This window comes from Phocoena sinus, chromosome 1 (assembly GCF_008692025.1).
Source record: "Phocoena sinus isolate mPhoSin1 chromosome 1, mPhoSin1.pri, whole genome shotgun sequence".
Taxonomy (NCBI): domain Eukaryota; kingdom Metazoa; phylum Chordata; class Mammalia; order Artiodactyla; family Phocoenidae; genus Phocoena; species Phocoena sinus.
The window spans coordinates 97,138,317-97,156,490 of record NC_045763.1 but is presented as its reverse complement, the minus strand read 5'-3'; the positions used below and the strand labels follow the sequence as shown (position 1 = coordinate 97,156,490).

General features: G+C 37.6%; 2 protein-coding genes across 2 annotated transcripts in view; both read left to right on the top strand.

The window, feature by feature from the left end:
- The window catches only part of WDR47 (WD repeat domain 47), a 56,650-nt gene extending 42,380 nt beyond the window's left edge, over positions 1 to 14,270 (top strand). Inside the window, 10 exon segments of the mRNA XM_032606385.1 lie at positions 1,089 to 1,164; positions 2,960 to 3,117; positions 6,204 to 6,309; positions 6,311 to 6,374; positions 7,149 to 7,177; positions 7,179 to 7,250; positions 7,253 to 7,322; positions 8,007 to 8,138; positions 10,985 to 11,203; positions 12,922 to 14,270. Coding sequence (XP_032462276.1) covers positions 1,089 to 1,164; positions 2,960 to 3,117; positions 6,204 to 6,309; positions 6,311 to 6,374; positions 7,149 to 7,177; positions 7,179 to 7,250; positions 7,253 to 7,322; positions 8,007 to 8,138; positions 10,985 to 11,203; positions 12,922 to 13,064 — 1,069 coding nt within the window. The 3' untranslated portion in view covers positions 13,065 to 14,270.
- Positions 14,271 to 17,218: 2,948 nt separating this feature from the next.
- CLCC1 (chloride channel CLIC like 1) overlaps positions 17,219 to 18,174 on the top strand; it is a 29,032-nt gene continuing 28,076 nt past the window's right edge. The window contains 1 exon segment of the mRNA XM_032633778.1: positions 17,219 to 17,238. The gene's annotated coding sequence lies outside the window, so the exon portion shown is untranslated.

Here is an 18,174-nt window from a genome sequence, read left to right as displayed (position 1 = left end):
CTTTTTCCACTCTGGGATTTTTTAGGACTTTGTCTTCCCTGATGTTCTAAAACTTCATGATGATACACATCAGAGTAGGTCTATTTTACTTCATTTTGCTGGATACTTCGTGGGCTCTTTTAAGCTGGAAACTTAAGTGCTAGAATATCGAAAACATTTATGTAGCAATTTTCTTACCTCCATTTTCTATTGATTAATTTTTTCTGGTATCATTTTTATTTTCTAAACTCTTTCTTATTCTCTAATTTTCCTTATATTTTTTAATAGATATTTTTCTTGTTTCCTGGATTCATTATTTCCCCTTATATTTCTTAGGATTTTAATTATATTTTTGTAGTTTTTGTTTCCTTAATTGTCTTCCTTCTTCCAAATTCCTTTCTTGTTTATTTTACTCTTCGTTTTTTTTGGTTTTGTTTTGTTTTGTTGGCTGCATTTCAGGGTTTGCAGGATCGTAGTTCCCTGACCAGGGGTGGAACCTGTGCCCTCACGGTGGAAGCATGGAGTCCTAACCACTGCACCACCAGGGAAGACCCTAGTCTCTGGTTTTTATTTAGGAGGCTTTCTTCAAGCATTTGACTATTGGCAGTGAGGCATTTTTTTAAAAAGCTGATTGGAAGGAAGGGCCACATGTATGGATGCATGTGTTTACTGTTGGCCTCACCAAAAAGTGATTAAATGGAAACATTGTTTTATTGTGGGACTCTGAACTGTCAAGTTTCTGTTAGTCTTTTCTCATGGTCCAGATAATTTTTCTAAAGAGCAATCCAGGTTCCTGCCTGGGTTAGGATTTAAGCATAGCAACCAGGATTCTGGAACTAAGCAGGGAAAAGGTAGTTGACATCTGACTATAAAATTTGTGGACTTTGACTTAATCTCTTTTCTAGAATGACTTCTCATTCCTTCCTTACAACTAACTATGCTTTGTGTTATGGAGTCCAGAGCCTCTTAATAAATGGCTCCAGAGAGTAACTATGACTGGAGTCAGTGGGTGTCATTTGCCAAAAAAATAAATATTAGAGATTGAAAGGACAAGTTAGTTTCTGTTTTGATATTCAGAGTAAACTGTACTTGAATTTCTATTCACACAGCTCATCAGAACAGTCGGTCATTAAGCCACCTCTTGGAGATTCTTCAGGGAATCTGTCAAGATCAAGAGGGGAAGAGGTAATACTTAGGGGAAGGAAGGTTCATTATTTTTATATTTACTTGCAAATTTTGTCAAGGAATTCTCAATTTAAAGAAAGAACAACCTTTAGAAATAGTCATTATTGTTAATGCTGGTAGTTACCTCAGGGTGGTTGAGCTTTCACTGAGTGAAGTGAAGGGGTTGCCTGAGAAATCACGTTTTGAGAGTATTCATATTAATTGTCCAGTGGTGATCTTGGCGCATGAGTTAGGGCTGTGTCACTACTCTCTGAATCCTGTGGTTAATTAGTTAAGGTATTATTATATCTTTACTCCTTTGGGCTTCTCATCAATGCATTTGTTTTTTGCTTTGGAACCCGATATCCTTCCCTAACCAGTATACACCTTCACTCTATCTTATTTTCTCTAGTTCAAATTTTAACCCCATAAACAATAATTATTTCAGATGCTTATGGGGCCAAACAGGTAACATAAGTGAATAAAGTTGACTATTTTTGTGATAAGTACATAGGAATATTTGTCCCTTGCACAAAGAAATATGCTGGCCTAGTGTTTCTAGTTCTTTTGATTTTCAAGAAAAGCTAGAAAGTTAGATTTTTATGTGAAATCTATTTTTTCAATGGCAACAAATTAAAAAAAATTTAAATACACTGGAGAAGAGCAGGTAAAGTTAATTTTGGCTCTGCCACTTCTGCTGTAAAGCAACCCTTAATAATTATTATTAATGTGCTATTGGCCATTTAATCAATTAGTCATTCCCCTCCATTCTTCTCTTATCTACCCATGCTATTCATTTGGTAAATAGTCACCTTTCTTGTATATGGATTAATGGAAAATGTAGTATTTCTAGTCAAATAAATTGATATGAATAATACAAGAATTCAATTCAGTTACGTAAGACAGATTGTAACATATTAGGTTTAACTCCTACTCCCCCATGAGGATGTATTGCTGAATACATAAAAGTTTGGGTAGGGAGATGTATAGTCTCTTCATTGATATAATAATCACTATGGATTCTAGAGCTCTCAGCATACAACCAGAGCTGAAGTGATTTGCCTTTGGAACGTATGAATGTCAAGTATCTACGCAAAGAGAATTTGGTTGGGTCTGTGCACCACACCCAGCCTGGAGGGCTCTGTTCCAGGTCCAGGGTCCAGTCCTGGTCAGGGTAGCAGGGTGGTTTCAAATGATACCAATAATAGCAGTCACCAAAGCTTTTATACAGAGCTGTTTCAACTTGCCTTCCTCAGAAGAGGGCTGTGGACAGACAGGTTGACAGTTTAAAATAGAAATGAGGCTGAAATTAAATTTTCTGATTAAAATCATTTTTACAGTTTTAAAAGGGTATTTTACAATTTGAGTTTGAAATATTAAAGTATTCATTGCTGGAGATAATGGCAAACTTTTTTTTAACCCTAAAATGATTAAATAATAGTGTTTTATATTTCCTACTTTTAGAAACATGAACAGTTTTCTGTTTTTGTAAGAACTATACATATGGGCTATTTTTTTCCTTGACAGTTAAAGAGAACTTAATATGGGAATGCATATTCTTATATTTTGTCATAGTAAACGAAGAAAAACTTGAATGTCTGTGATCTATGTGAGCTTAGTTTAGCAATGAGTAGCAAAAATAGAAAAATTGGGCTTAATTTGGATTTGCCATTCAAAAGAATGTATGATTGTAGATTATGAACATTAAAGTGATGAAGTGAATAATACAGTTCACATTAATTTAAAATGAGATAAAGACAAATTCTTTCACATTTGTTTTTTTATAGAATGACTTTCATATTCATTCTTTCCATAGGATGACAAAACAAAAAAGCAGTTTGTTTGTATTAATACCCTAGAAGACACACAAGCTGTTAGAGCAGTGGCTTTTCATCCAGGTGGTGGTCTATATGCTGTTGGTTCAAATTCAAAAACTCTGAGAGTATGTGCCTATCCAGAAGTAATTGATCCAAGGTAAGGATAGATGATTTATTGTGCCATTCTTACTTTAGTTTTTAATTTAGCTATATGGTCCCTTTTTTAAGAATTGCCATTCAGTAATGTTTAATTTTTATTTCTTTTCCTTTTATTAAGCTTTTACATTTTTGTTTTCAATACTTAGGAAATATACATAAGAATCATCGATTAACTTTATAAGTTGTTTTTCATAAAATGTTTTTGATTAGGCCATTGTTCACTCAATAGTCTAGTTTTCTTTAGTTACATGGTTTTTGCTAATTTTTTTAAAAATCTGCAAGATCCTTCTAGCTTAATTACATAAAGACAAAGTATTGCTGGTTATAGACTTGGAGAAAATTTAAAATGTCTTATACTAATAACTTCAAAGAAGTATTAGGTTGAACTATATGAAATTGCTGATATTTGACCATTTTGACCTAGGAAGATTCAATTTTCATTCGGTCAACCTAATTTTGATTTTAGTCTCTTGTTTTAACAGATTATGGGATTTGAAAATAAGAGATATATCTTTAAAGGCATATGTCGCAAAAAACCAGGCACATGACCTTATGTATTAGGTGTACAACTAATTCTTTAAAGTTACTGAGAAAGCATATATACCTTAGATATAATCTCACAGAAAACCGAATTTGAACTCTTTTTGTCAATTTATTTGTCAAGGCTTTTACTATCAAAATAAATAGGCATTATAAAGATCAAGAACTATTTGGTAGATTTTGTGGTTAGAGAAATGGCCACAACTGGAATAGTTTTCATACCAGTAGACAAAAACACTCAAATAAAAAAGCTACACATCTTTAAAAATTTTAAAATAAAAACAGTACATGTCATAATATGTTTTGGAAACTTTTTACAACCCCTAGGCTTTTTATTATAACCCTATTTGCAGAACAGAGGGCGAGATTATTTATTTATTGCATTTTTGGTATATCTCTTATCTGAAACTAGAAATTTAGGCTTTGGACTGCAGTAGCATTTAAAGGTTGGGAAGGGGAATAGAATCATGTTAGATGATAGTAATATAATTTATTGATGCTCATTGTGTTAGTTAAGTAGGATTATATGAGAGAGAATAGGCAGAATTCCAGATCAGGATGTGGAAAAGAAAAACAATTATGTAGGCAGAGCCAAAGACTTTGTATATTTAAGGTTAATCTGATCTTAAATTGACTTTCCTCTTTGTATTTCTCATGCTGGCACAGATGTTTCATAGACTCCCTTGAAGAAAACTGATTTTTATGAAAATAATTCATTTATTTAACAAATATATTTTGAGCTCCTTCTATGTGCTAGGCTTTGGGGATAGTTGTGAGTAAAACAAACATGTTCATTGACCTATGGAACTTCTGTCTTAGTGGCAAGATGGATATTATGGAGATAGGCACACTAATAAATGTAATTATACATTGTGGTGAGGTGCTATGAAGAGAAAAGTACAAGTGCCTGTAACATAGTAAAATGGGAGATGAGGGAACTGGGAGTCAGAGTAGGACCTCTTTGAAGAAGAGGTGTTAAAGCTGAGATCTGAGGGTGAGTAGAACCTAGCCATGTGAAGAGAAGGGAGAAGATAGTAATTGGAGGGAACATGAAGTGAGAAAGAGCTTGGCTTTTAAGGAACCAAACAAGTTCAGATCGGCTGGGTGTATTGTGAGCTGTAGTGTGATGAGGCTACCGAGATAGATGTGAACTAATCATGCGGTTTTGTATCCATTTTGGATTTTATGATGAGTGCAGTGGGAAGCTGCTGAAAGTTTTCAGCAGAACAGTGTTGTGATGTAAATCTGGGTCAGATGGCAAGATTAGATGCTAGGAGAAAGGTAGGAGGCTGTTGTCAATGGCTGGTGTGATGGCAGTGGAAAATGGATGGAGGTAAATCCATTTAAAGAAAGAATTGGTTGGCCCTGGCAGTGAACTGGATGTGCAGCTGAAAAGAGAATCTGATCTGATTTATTTTCTCTATCACTATTAAGCACCTTGTAAGTGTTGAAGATTTATCAATATTATTGTTTTTAAAATTTCTTAATTATGAAAATTTTAGGCATACACAGAAGTAGGAGATTAGTACACTGAAATGCATTTGTCAAGATTTATGTCACATTTCTTCATCCTTTTTGTTTACTAAAGTATTTTAAGGTATTTTAATCCTAGGTAGTCATTTCACCCCTTTAGGATGAATCTCCAAAAACACGTACATTTTCTTACATAGACTTGATGTTATCATTATACCTATAGTATCTTAATAGAGTCTATGTTTTAAAGTACAGATGAAGAGCTATTGCTCCACTAAACCAATGTTAGACTCCCATTAAAGGCCAAGCTATCGAGGAGCATGGCATTTAGGACCTTCCCCAGCTGTGCTTGCTGCTCCTCACCCATCATGTCTGTCCCACTCAGTCTCTGGAATGCCCCAGGCTTCTCCCGCCAGTCCCCCCAGACTTTTTCCCATGCTGCATACTGGGCTGGTCTCCGCACTATATTTTATCTTCACTGAAGCAGTTTTCCTGCCTTCATCTTTTTCTGTAATAATTCTCCCTGTCCTTTAAGGCCTAGTACCTTGTATTGGACTATAATATTTATACTTGCTTTACTGTATGTGGGTAGTCATGAAACATCTACCCTACCAGATACTAAACTCAGGACAGAGCTCTTGCCGCTTTTATTTTCTCTCTGTCCTTTTCTCTATCCATTGCCTTCCCTAGCCCCAGGCAATTGCTCATATTATATGTTTTATTGAACTTTTGAATTAGAAGCATCATCAGCTCTTTTTAAAATTCTTTTGGGAATTTAAAAATATATGAAAATATGTGAAATGAAGACTTAAAAAATATCCTCTTCCCTATGTGGTCTGAAATAAGACTTAAGATTAGTATAATAATGGTTAATAATTTACTTTTGGATTTTAAATATGCTTTAAATTTATTTCGTCTAAGAGTTTGAAAATTGTTGTTAACATATTGTCTGATACTTTTTTTTGCTCCCTCCCTCAAGAACAACCATAATGCAGAACTTCACATTCACTTCACATTCATTAACCTTAGTAAGCAAGAAACTGAAATATCTTTTTGCGATTTTCTTTCTAGTGCACATGACATCCCTAAGCAGCCAGTGGTGCGTTTTAAAAGGAATAAACATCACAAAGGATCCATTTACTGTGTGGCCTGGAGTCCTTGTGGACAGTTGTTAGCGGACAGGATCAAATGACAAATACGTCAAAGTGCTGCCCTTCAATGCAGAGACTTGTAATGCAACAGGTAGGGGCCGAGTATGTAAGCAGTAGCTTGCCAGTGTGTTCTTTATGTTTCCCCATGTGTGTCTCTGATATAGCTCTGTACTGTTTTTAGTAAAATCTAAGAATATACCATTAAGAATTCTTTTACATTCTAATTGCTTGTGTTCATGAGGCATTATTCTTTTCTTTTTTGCGGTATGCGGGCCTCTCACCGATGTGGCCTCTCCCATTGTGGAGCACAGGCTCCGGACGCGCTGGCTCAGCGGCCATGGCTCACAGGCCCAGCCGCTCCGCGGCATGTGGGATCCTCCTGCACCGGGGCATGAACCCGTGTCCCCTGCATTGGTAGGCGGACTCTCAACCACTGCGCCACCAGGGAAGCCCGGCGTTATTCTTTTTTAATCAGTTCTTACAAGGTGGCCAGGTGGTGTCTAATCCTCAGAAAAGTATTGTCATCAGAAAAATAACTTTTATATAACTTCCAGAATTGTATTAGTGAATATTTTCCAGACAGTATCTGTTTTTTCTTTATTTTCTTTGGGATAAAAGCCAAGAAGGTAACTCTGCATATAGCTCTGTTTTAGTGATGATGATAACCTAGTCGGTATTTTGATTTCTTGACTTTTTTTACTCAGTAAAGTGAAATTGATTATTATATCAATTCCAAAAATGAAAATACAACCATACCATTCTACCGTTCTACTACTCTTGGTCAGTTTGGAGGCATTTTAGCAATCTCAAATTATCACAGTAAGTTGAGCAGCGTCTTTTTTTAAAATTCTTATTGCTGTTTCAGGACCAGATCTGGAATTTAGTATGCATGATGGGGACAATTAGAGACTTGGCATTTATGGAAGGCCCAGAAAGTGGTGGAGCTATTTTGATAAGTGGCTGGAGCAGGGGGATTGTAACATTTATACAACCGATTGTCAAAGAGGACAGGGCCTCCATGCTCTGAGTGGGCATACCGGTATGTGATATCAATTCTCAGATGCTACTCTTCTTTTTGTTCATCCCACGCTTTTTCCCCCTACGCATTTTCATTAATGGGGGTATATTGCATCAAAAGGGATTTCTTCAGGACAGGAAATTTTTATTGCAAAAATCTAAATTGTGAACTTTGGATAACAACACAGTAATGATAGCTAACATTTTCCTTTACTTATACACATAATTCCTTAATTTAATCCTCACAACAACCTTATAAGGCCAGAAGTTCTATCTCCATCTTATACATGGAAAAGGCAAAACTTGAAAAGGCAAAATGACTTGCTCATTATCTTACTGCCAAACATGGCAGAACAGGTCTGTCCCTTCCAAAGCTGGTGATCTAATCCCACAATCCTGTGCTTCCTCTTTGGAAAATTTGCCCTAATTTCAAATGATAATATTTTTTTCAGTACTAATTATGTCCTGAAATATTTGACTCACCAAAAAGGGTTAGGTTTATACAGCATGGTTTTGATGTGCCTTTTACTGAATTTAATTTTTTGAAAATTGCCAGTATATTTGATATATATGGAAAATCCCTGCCACACAGTAATATTTGATTAACTAGGTCAGACGTGCTCAACAGTAAGGAGTACTTAGCTTTGAATGTGTTTTAGAAAAATACTGTTCCACAGTAATAACTGATTATATGATCTTTTAATAGGGCATATTTTAGCGCTTTACACTTGGAGCGGCTGGATGATTGCGTCTGGTTCCCAAGATAAGACTGTTAGGTTCTGGGATCTCCGTGTACCAAGTTGTGTTCGCGTTGTTGGCACAACATTCCATGGAACTGGTAGGTTTTTTGGAATTTAAATAAATTCATAGGAGAAAGAAACTTTATAGATTGCACTTACTTCTTCTCCCCTGCAAAACGTGTTGAAAAAAAAAAATAGGAACAATAGAAACTAACTACTTGGCATTTTATTGATTACCTTAAATTCTTACAAAATGCTTTCATCTGTTAGTTTATTTGTAAAAATAATATTCAGCTAAGGAAACAAGGCCTGAGGAGATTAAGTATCATGCCCTAATTATTCTGTTAGCAGGGTCGTTTTAGAACTCAGACCTTTTAAAAAAACATTTTTTAATTGCATACACATGACAAAAATTGAGCAAAAGGGTGTAAAACATTTTCTTCCCATTCCTGTTTCTTGGTGTCTTTCCCTAAGGGACCAGTTTCTTATTTATTCTTCTAGGAATATTCTGTAAGTATATAAGCAAAAAGTTTGTATATCATAATCTCCCTTCTCCTTTAAACACACATATACACAGACACAAGTGGTAGCATATGACATGTGCCTCGCTTTTTTAATTTAACATGGATTGCTCCGTGTAAACTGAGGCTACTGCTCTTTGTGTTATATCACCTTTTAAAATACTGGTATCTAAAAGTGACAGTATTCTGCCATTGTCTTTATTTTAGAGTCCCTTTTCGGTCTTTGTAGTTTTTTTTTTTTTTTTTGAGGTATGCGGGCCTCTCTGTTGTGGCCTCTCCCGTGGCGGAGCACAGGCTCCGGACGCGCAGGTCAGCGGCCACGGCTCACGGGCCCAGCTGCTCCACGGCATGTGGGATCTTCCCGGACCGGGGCACGAACCCGTGTCCCCTGCATCGGCAGGGCGGACTCTCAACCACTGCACCACCAGGGAAGCCCTGCCTTTGTAGTTTTTAATAGCAGTTCTGTGGTACTATTCCAAGTGAAAAGACCTGTCTTATAGTCTTAATTTTTTTGTTTTCTCTGTAATGCTTTATCTATTCTCTCAACTTTCATGGATCTTCTTCTATACTTTGAATCAAACCAGATATGTTCTTCCACTTGTCTGCTCATGGTCAGGTCCTCTCATGTTTGGTCTTAGCTTTACTAGCACATTGCCAGAAAGGTCTTCTTTGCCTTAATTGGGACCTTACCAGTATTTTCTATCTTCGAACTTGTTTATCTCCTTTATACCTCTCATCACTATTTAAAGTTATATATTTGTGTGTTTATTGCTGGTCTCCTTCAGTAGATTTTAAGTTTCACAAAGGCAGCAGTCATATCTGTTTTATTTCTCAGAGTAGATTTAACATCTACCATAGTGCCTGGCCCAAGGGAGTAGTGATCTAATAACTTTGTTGAATAAATGAACCTAGAGTTCTGTTGGCACCATAAACTTTGCACTTGTAAAGCTAAACTCATTATATTTCCCCTGGAAATCTGCTCTTATTCCCATTTTCTCTGTGTTTGATAATGGTTCTCTTATTTCCTTGTGCACATAGATTTGAAATCTGGGGCTCATTTTCACTTCTTTTTTTGCCCCCATCCAGGCAGTTAATTGACAAGACTGTTGATTCTTTATTCAATTTTTTCCTGAAATCTGTCTACATGTCATCATTCAGGCCCTTATTCTCTCATTATTCTACTATTCTATCTTGTCTTCCAGTGGTTCCCTTCTATAGTGTGTCCATTTTAATTTGATACACATTTTCACATAGATTAATCTTCCCAGAGCACTCCTTGGACCATGTAAATCTCTTGCTTGGAAACCTGCAGTGATGTTGGGCTGTGTACAGGAGCAAGCTCACACTCTGCAGTTTGGCTTTCAAGATGCTTGATGGTCTGGTCCTAACCTGCTCTTACGTCTCAGCTACAAGCTACCTTTTATGTTAACTTGTGAAAGCAAGAAACTGCAGTCAAACTAAGCTACCTATCCTTAAACGTTTTTATTCCTTTCCTTTAAACATTTTCTCATGTAATTCCTCCTGATAGCCTCTTCTTTTCTCTATCAACAATTCAAGCAAAGATTATTTCTAATTACATATATGTGCAAAGATTATTTCTAATTACATATATGTGTAATGTAAACACATTCTCTCTTATTTATACTGTTTACTATTCTTCAAGATCTAACTTATGTCCCTTTTTTCTGTTAAGTCTTCGCAGGCCACTTTGGTCTAGAGTAGTGCTCTCAACCTTATTTTCATTATTGCTTTCCTTAAGGAGAAAAACAAAATTAAATTTTTTCCTAACAAAAGAAATTAAATACTAAGGAATGAGATTTTGGTTTGGTAGGGCTGAACTTTGAAGGGTTACAAACCGTTGTTAATATTTAGGATTTTTTTGTCCTCTGAGAACCAGTTTGCACCCCCATGGAGGCATTATTCCGTGGCCTAGAGTCAAGGGTCCAACCTGTAGACTCAGAGCTTATTTTTTGTTCAGTTCCTGTTGGCGGTTAATCATGTGTTGCTTAGAGATATTTCCCACACTGTGTCCTAAAACATATTTTGTTATTTAATCTTTTGTTCCCCCAACTAGACTCTGAGCTGGGTATGGGAGAATTTCTGGACACTTACCCAGTAGTGAAAACACTGCATTAGGAAAAGTGGCTCATCTATTGCACTATAGGTAATGCTGCTCCAGGGGGTTCTCCCAAAGGACAAAAAAAAAAGGAGCTTTCTCACTTCTCACAGAATCTTGCTTCATATATCCTCTAAAAAAAGGATGCAAGTATTTATTGGTTGACAGTTTGGCTTTTTCCATAACTGAACAGTATTGATAAGCTACATTAAATCTTTAGTGTATGGTTCAGTGAACATAAGTAGCTGTTGTAGTTTAGCTATACTGATTTTTGCATATTGAACCTTCCATTCCTCCTGCTATACAGGCAGTGCAGTGGCATCTGTAGCTGTAGATCCCAGTGGCCGTCTCTTAGCCACAGGACAAGAAGATTCCAGCTGCATGTTATATGACATAAGAGGAGGAAGAATGGTACAAAGTTACCACCCTCATTCCAGTGATGTTCGCTCTGTTCGATTCTCTCCTGGAGCTCACTACTTGCTAACAGGATCCTATGATATGAAAATAAAGGTGACAGACCTACAAGGTGATGGAAATTGACCTCTTTCCTTGTTTTTAGTCTTTCCTATTCTATTTGGATTCTTTCTTTTATGTTAATCTAGTGTGATTGACTATACAACATTTTCAACTTCTAGTTTTATAGCTTCTGCTGAGCAAATTACTTGGTAAATGTATTGAGAAGAATTGTAACAAATTATTAAATTGAGTGAATAGTCTTATTGTTAAATAGTTTTTAAAATATTTAAAAGAATCAACATTTTTTTTTCAACATTTTTTATACTGAGTCATTTTGAGTTCAGTGATGGTAGATGTTAAAATATACATTTATGTATCAATACTCCTGCTGCTACTTTAAAATAAACGTAGTGTATAACCTGTATAATTATATCTTCAGTATCTAGTTTTGTTTTTAAACATAGATTAAGCAAATATTTACTGTGTACCAACTAGGGACAGACAGAGAGATGAATAAGACAGGTAACTTTCTTCCTGATGGAGCTTACATTTTAGAGGTCAGTAAAAACCAAACCAGTAGACAGTGTAATTTTAGGTATTGGCAAGTGCTGTTAAACGATTAGCAAGGCAGGAGAGAGTGACAGGGTGGCTAGGGGAAGACTGTGCTGGACAGGCTAGAGCGGGTCTCACCAGGGAGGTGCCATTTGCACAGAGACCTGGTGAGAAGAACAAGCTGTGCCAGGACCCTAGGAACAGACCATAGCACGGTCAAGGTGCTGAGGCAGGAGTGGATTTGGCTTGCTCATGACACTGCAAGAAACCAGTATGGCTGGAACTTAGTGAACCGAGGGAGAGAGAGGCAAGAGAATAAATCAGAGGCAGGGTTTTGTAGGCATTTGAAAAAGCATAATAGGAATCCTTTGGAAGATTTAAAATAGGGAGTGATATGGTCTGTAAATTTAAAAAATAATTTTGAATTATAGGGAGAGTGTGTAAGTATAAATATCTACGAGGAGGCAATTGGACCATTTCAGGTGGAAGATGATGGTGGCTTGGACTAGGGTTGTAAAGGTGGAGGTAGTAAGAAGTGACTGAATTATGGATGTATTTTAGTTTGTTTCCATTAAGTTTGGGGAGTGAGGGAAAAAAGGAATCAGTGTTGATTCCTAGGTTTTTGGCATGAGCAAGCAGATGGTACCATTGAGATGAGGAAGACAGGTAGGGAGAGGAACAGGTTTAGGCAAGAAAATCAAGAGTTTGTTTTAAACAAGTTATACTTAAGTTGTCAAGGCAGTCAAGTGAAATGTCAAATAGTTGTTTGTCTACTAGTCGAGCTCAGGTGAGAAGTTAGGGTTGGAGATGAAATGTGCATGAATCTTAAGTATATAAATGGCTGCGGTAGTATGGTACTAGGTGAAATTTCATAGGAGATGAGGTATAAAGGGAACAAGAAATTTGAAGGCTGACTGTTGGGATTCACCAAACTTTAACTCAGGAAGAAGAGGACAAACATCAAAGGAGGCTGAGGTGTAGTGGCACTGAAGTCAGGGGGATATCAAGGGGAGAGAGTTTCAAGGAGAGAGTGGCAGCCATGTCATGTTGCTGTGTATATGTTACCAAATACTGCTCACATAATTAGGTCTTCAGTAATTTAAACTGTTTAAACTTTTCAATGTACTATATTAATGCATTAGGCTTTTATATACTGTAATGTCTTAAAGTAATAGGAAGTCTGTGAAATCTATACATATTTTGTACTGTAAGTCAAATCTCTTTTCTTTAATTTAGGAGACCTCACTAAACAGCTTCCTATCATGGTGGTGGGGGAACACAAGGACAAAGTCATTCAGTGCAGGTGGCACACCCAGGATCTTTCCTTCTTGTCGTCCTCTGCAGACAGAACTGTAACCCTCTGGACATACAGTGGATAGAGTACAGCCAATGTCAGTCTATGCAGTGAGGGCACAGACTTAAGACTACTGAGTTGTGAACATTACAAATTTGAAGAACATGGACTGACCTGGAAGGTGGCTTAGCACAAGGAGGCCCCTTATTACCACGTATCCCTGTGATAGGAGCTGTTGGGTGGTGTTATTCTGCAGTGCTTTCAGTCTTCCATGTGAGCTCGTGCTGCTGTGACCTGCTGTATGTAGTCTTGTTGCCAAAGTCTGCGGAAGAGCTCTTATGTTGTCAGTGTGCACTCTAAGTCAAGGTGGCCGATGTGTTTACAGTTTAGTATTAAATGCATTCCTTGGTCTTCGCCTAAATGACAGTTTTATATACACATTGAAACTGAACTATAAGCATATTATTACATGTAATGCAACCAAGTTCTACACAGATGAAACATAGATATTCAGAAATTACTTTTGCTTTTCTCACAATCCCATGATATTGTATCACTTGTCAGCTAGAGATAAGAATTTTATATGTCTCCCCAGAGTTACATTGTTGTTTTAACTAAGGATCACTATGGAGTTTAAAAATGGGTGGAAAACTGCTTCTTAGTTCATTATGTGGTATAGGCCTTTTCTTTTTTCTTAAACCCAGGGATAGAATTACTCTTTTGTCACATTATTTTGTTTCAGGCTTAAAAGGTAAATGTGTTTGCTTTATAAACTTGTTAATTTCAATTTTTTTGGGTGCAACAAGATACCTCCCTTCTGAACTGTACTGTAGGCAGAGCAGCAGCGTTATGTGATGCAACACTTGATGGTACAGTAAATTTACCGGCTAGCATTTTTCCTTTTCAAAATTAAAAAATTTGCCATAGACTATAGCATGGCTTGAAATGCTATGTCTGCATGATAATTTAAAATGGAAAATTTAAACTTTGCACTCCAAAAGCTTATTTGGATTCTTTTCTTGCACTGTTTTGTGTAATGCAGAATAATGAGTTTATTTCTATGGTATTGTAGATCCTAACATTTATGTATCTTTATTTTCATATTGTACAGTAATTTTACTTTAACTTATTAAATAGCCTATTTTATTTATTTCAAATGCAGTTGAGTTGATTCTAATTATTGAACTGTCTGTGCACTGTATGTAGCAAGCATTTTTAATCTATTGTATACAAGTGGAAAGGGTATTAGAAGTGTAACTGTGCTATTATTTCAATAAAGACCTCTTGACACCTTAAACTATTCCTGTTCCTCAGTGTCTGTGGTTTTCAGTTTAGAGTGTTGTTTTTTCCAGTTTACTTGGCAGTAGTGTGGTCCAGTGGATGAACCCCACAATCACAAGTTTCTTTTTAAATTTCTCATAGTAACTTACTTTTCAATCCTTCGCAACTGTCTTACTTTTGTGTGTCTTCTCTTTTATTCACTATCTAGAGGACTATATATACTGAACATATTGTAAAAGTTAATAAAAGCTGGGCAAAATATATAAATTATAACTTTACTACAAATACATTGAATTGAGTACTTTAGAAATAAAATATGATTAGCTTTTGGATATTCAGCAGTACAATTTTCTTACCTCTCAGGCATGCAGAAGGGAATTCTGCTAAAATCAGGCCACAGTCTCCTTTAGTTTACTTTCATACTTAGTTTTACACATTTTAGATATTATAGCAGGCCATTAGTGTTAATTTAAAACTAGAAAAAAAGGGCAATTTCTTGATGTAGACCAGATCAACTTCATGGTAAAAAGCGTTCATAAAATTATGTATTCTACCTCCATCACTGTCAAGGAGAAAACTTTAAGATCCTCCCATATGTTGGGTGTTTGTACTTTGCAGTGCATTAGATATAAGCACTAGAAATTATCTTACTTATTTCAGTAACTGTCTGGTTACATATGTCCTTTTTCCTGTGCCTCCACACTGTCTTCTGCATGGAGGTGAATAGATTCTTGGAGGTTCACGTGAAAGAGAAAATAAGAGAACTGAAGTGTCTATAGTCTCTGAATCCTCTATTGGGGGCTCAGGGAAGGAGACTGGGGATGGGAGGGTGGTGTAGAAGTTCCTGACTTCTCCCTGGCAGAAGCTTCAGAGGTCTGATTCAAATTTCACTTTTTAAAAAAAAATTTATTTTTAATTTTTTTGGCCATGCTGCTCAGCTTTCAGGATCTTAGTTCCCTGACCAAGGATTGAACCCAGGCCACAGCAGTGAAAAATGCCAAGTCCTAACCACTAGACAGCTGGGGAATTCCCCAAGTTTCATTTTTTTTAATGTTTAATTATTTTTTAAAAAATTGTGATAAGCCAAAGGACATAACAGTGAAAGGGCAACCCATGAAATCAGAGAAAATACTTGCAAATCATGTCTGATAAAGGATTAATATCCAGAATATATAAAGAACTCCTACAGCTCAACAACCACCAAAAAAAAAAGTCTAAAAAAAAAAAAGTCTGATTAAAAAATGGGCAAAGGACTTGAATAGACATTTCTCCAAAGAAGATAGACAAATGGCCAATAAGCACATGAAAAGATACTTAATATCATTAATCATTAGGGAAATGCAGTTGAAAACCACTGCACACCCAATAGGATGGCTGCTATCAAAAGAACTAAGTGTTGGCATGCATGTGGAGAAATTGGAACTCTTGTGCATTGTTGGTGGGAATAAAAAATGGTGCAGCCACTCTGGAAGACAGTATGGTGGTCCCTCAAAAAGCTAAAAATAGAATTACCCTTTGATCCAGCAATCCCACTTCTAGGTATATATGCTCAAAAGAATTGAAATCAGTGTCGCAAAAAGATATTGTACACTGATGTTCATAGCAGCATTACTCACAAGAGCCAAAATGTGCAAGAAACTGGAGTCCAACAGATAAATGGATAAACTGTGGTATACAATACAATGGAATATTATTCAGCCTTTAAAAAGGAAGGAAATTTTGATATACGTTACAACATGGATGATCCTTGAGGATATTATATTAAGTGAAATAAGCCAATCACAAAAAGACAAATATTGTATGATTCCACTTGTATGAGGTACCCTAGAGCAGTCAGAGTTATAGAGATACGAAGTTATAGAGTATCTTTGGTAATTGCAGGTGGCTGGGGCAGGGAGGAAATGATGAACTGTTTAAGGTGTACAGACTTTTAGTTTTGCAGGATGAAAAGATTCATGGAGATGGATGGTGGTGATGGTTGCACAAGTATGAATGTACTTAATGACACATCTGTACACTTAAAAATGGTTAAGATGGTAAATTTTATGTCAGGTGTATTTTTTTAAAAAATATTTATTTATTTTGGTTGCTCTGGGTCTTAGTTGTGGCATGCGGGATCTTTTAGCTATGGCCTGCGGACTTTCTTAGTTGCAGCATGCTGACTCTCAGTTGCAGCACGCATGCGGATCTAGTTCCCTGACCAGAGATCCAATCTGGCCCCCCTGCATTGGGAGCACGGAGTCTTACTTACTGGACCACCAGGGAAGTCCCTGTCCGGTGTATTTTAATTTAAAAAAATTGTGATAAGCAACACGCACACTCAAGTGTACTATATGATATACCAAATTTTAACTCACTTTTAAACTTGCTGCCAATAACTTTTGCGTACACCTCTCATTTCTTCCAAGTGTGTAAAACGCATTATTTCCTCTTTGGAGAATTTTTCTGAGCTTGCAAGGCCAGTAAAGGATAAAATGAAAAGAAAACTTAATATTTCCAACTACCACATAGCGTGCACTCCCCCACCCCTTCCCAGTACCCAATACTTTAGAACTACTGTTTGTCATTCATTATAACCCATTTAAAAAATTATACTCAAAATAGATTCCCGGGTTTTACTGCAAATGTTACACATTCGAGAACTTATAAAATAAATCGATACTAAGAGAATACGCTTCGTATCCGTTTTATATATTTGGCTTCCATGTAAGCCTTCCTTTGCAGAGTTCGGCTGACGAGCGTAAAAAAAAACTCTGGCCTAAAAACAAGCCGACGGGGGCCGGCCCCGCCCCCTCGGCAGGCCAATCAGCTGCGCACCCGGGAAGGACGTACAGCTGCAGGCCGAGCGAGTCGATGAGGCCGAGCGAGAGGTAGGACCCCGCTGAAGTGCTCGGCGGCTCGGGGGGAGGCTCGCCATCTTCTCCAGCCTCTCGGGTAGGTGTTTGTCTTCCCGGAGCGGTAGGCTGGTGACCAGAGACGTGAGTCCGCCCGGTCGGGTGTGTTTGTGCGGCAGGCGAGGCTGCGGTTCGGCCTGGGCGGGTCCCGCGGGCGGCGACGCAGGGGAGGCCGGGACCTCTGTGCTGGCGGGGGCCGAGCTCGCCCGGGCCTGCGGGGGACTTAGGAGCGGGGCGCAGACCAGGATGAGCGAGAAACCTGCCTCTTTATCTCCCCGGCCAGTTGGCGGTCCTAACTCTGGGTGCCACGCGGTTGCTCTTACTTTACGCCGTTCATAGAGCGGCCTAGGGAAAAGGGGCAAGAAGGGCAAAGCGAGACGCGAGCGAACGTTGACTTTTGTTGGCTTCAGTTATCTCTGAAAACTTTAGGTACAATCTGAACAAATACCGTCAGCAGAATGGCTCGGATTTGGTTGTAGTTGTTTTCAAAAACTCCAAATTAATTTGAATGTTAATAGTTAGAGATGCATATTCATGAGTGGGTGGTGAAAAACAATGACGATTTTCACTATGATGGTGGTTATGAAGGTGTGGTCCCCAGACTAGCTTGTCACCATTACTGGCATCATCATCGTAGTCATCGAGGAACCTTTAGAAATGCATACTCTTAAGTTTGAGAACCACGGTTCCAGGAAACTGCACAACGCACACGAACTAAATTGCAAGACCCTGACTTTTATGCCAGGCTACTTCTAGGTTAATACAGAAGTTGACTCTAATACCCAAGTTAGCTTTGTCTTACTCATTTCACGTGTAAATTCATTGAAATCAGGTGTGTCTCCTTTGTGCCGATTTCCACTCAGTGGCTGGCAGTCTCCTTGGAGATCTCTGTCTTTGTTGGTAGCTGTACAGTCTAGTAACTCCTGTTAAAGCCACTGTCTGTATTTCCTGCTTTGTGGAGGTGGGGATCCCGCATTTCCTCCTCTCCATCTTCTCAGAAGAGCCCCACAGGGCCACTAG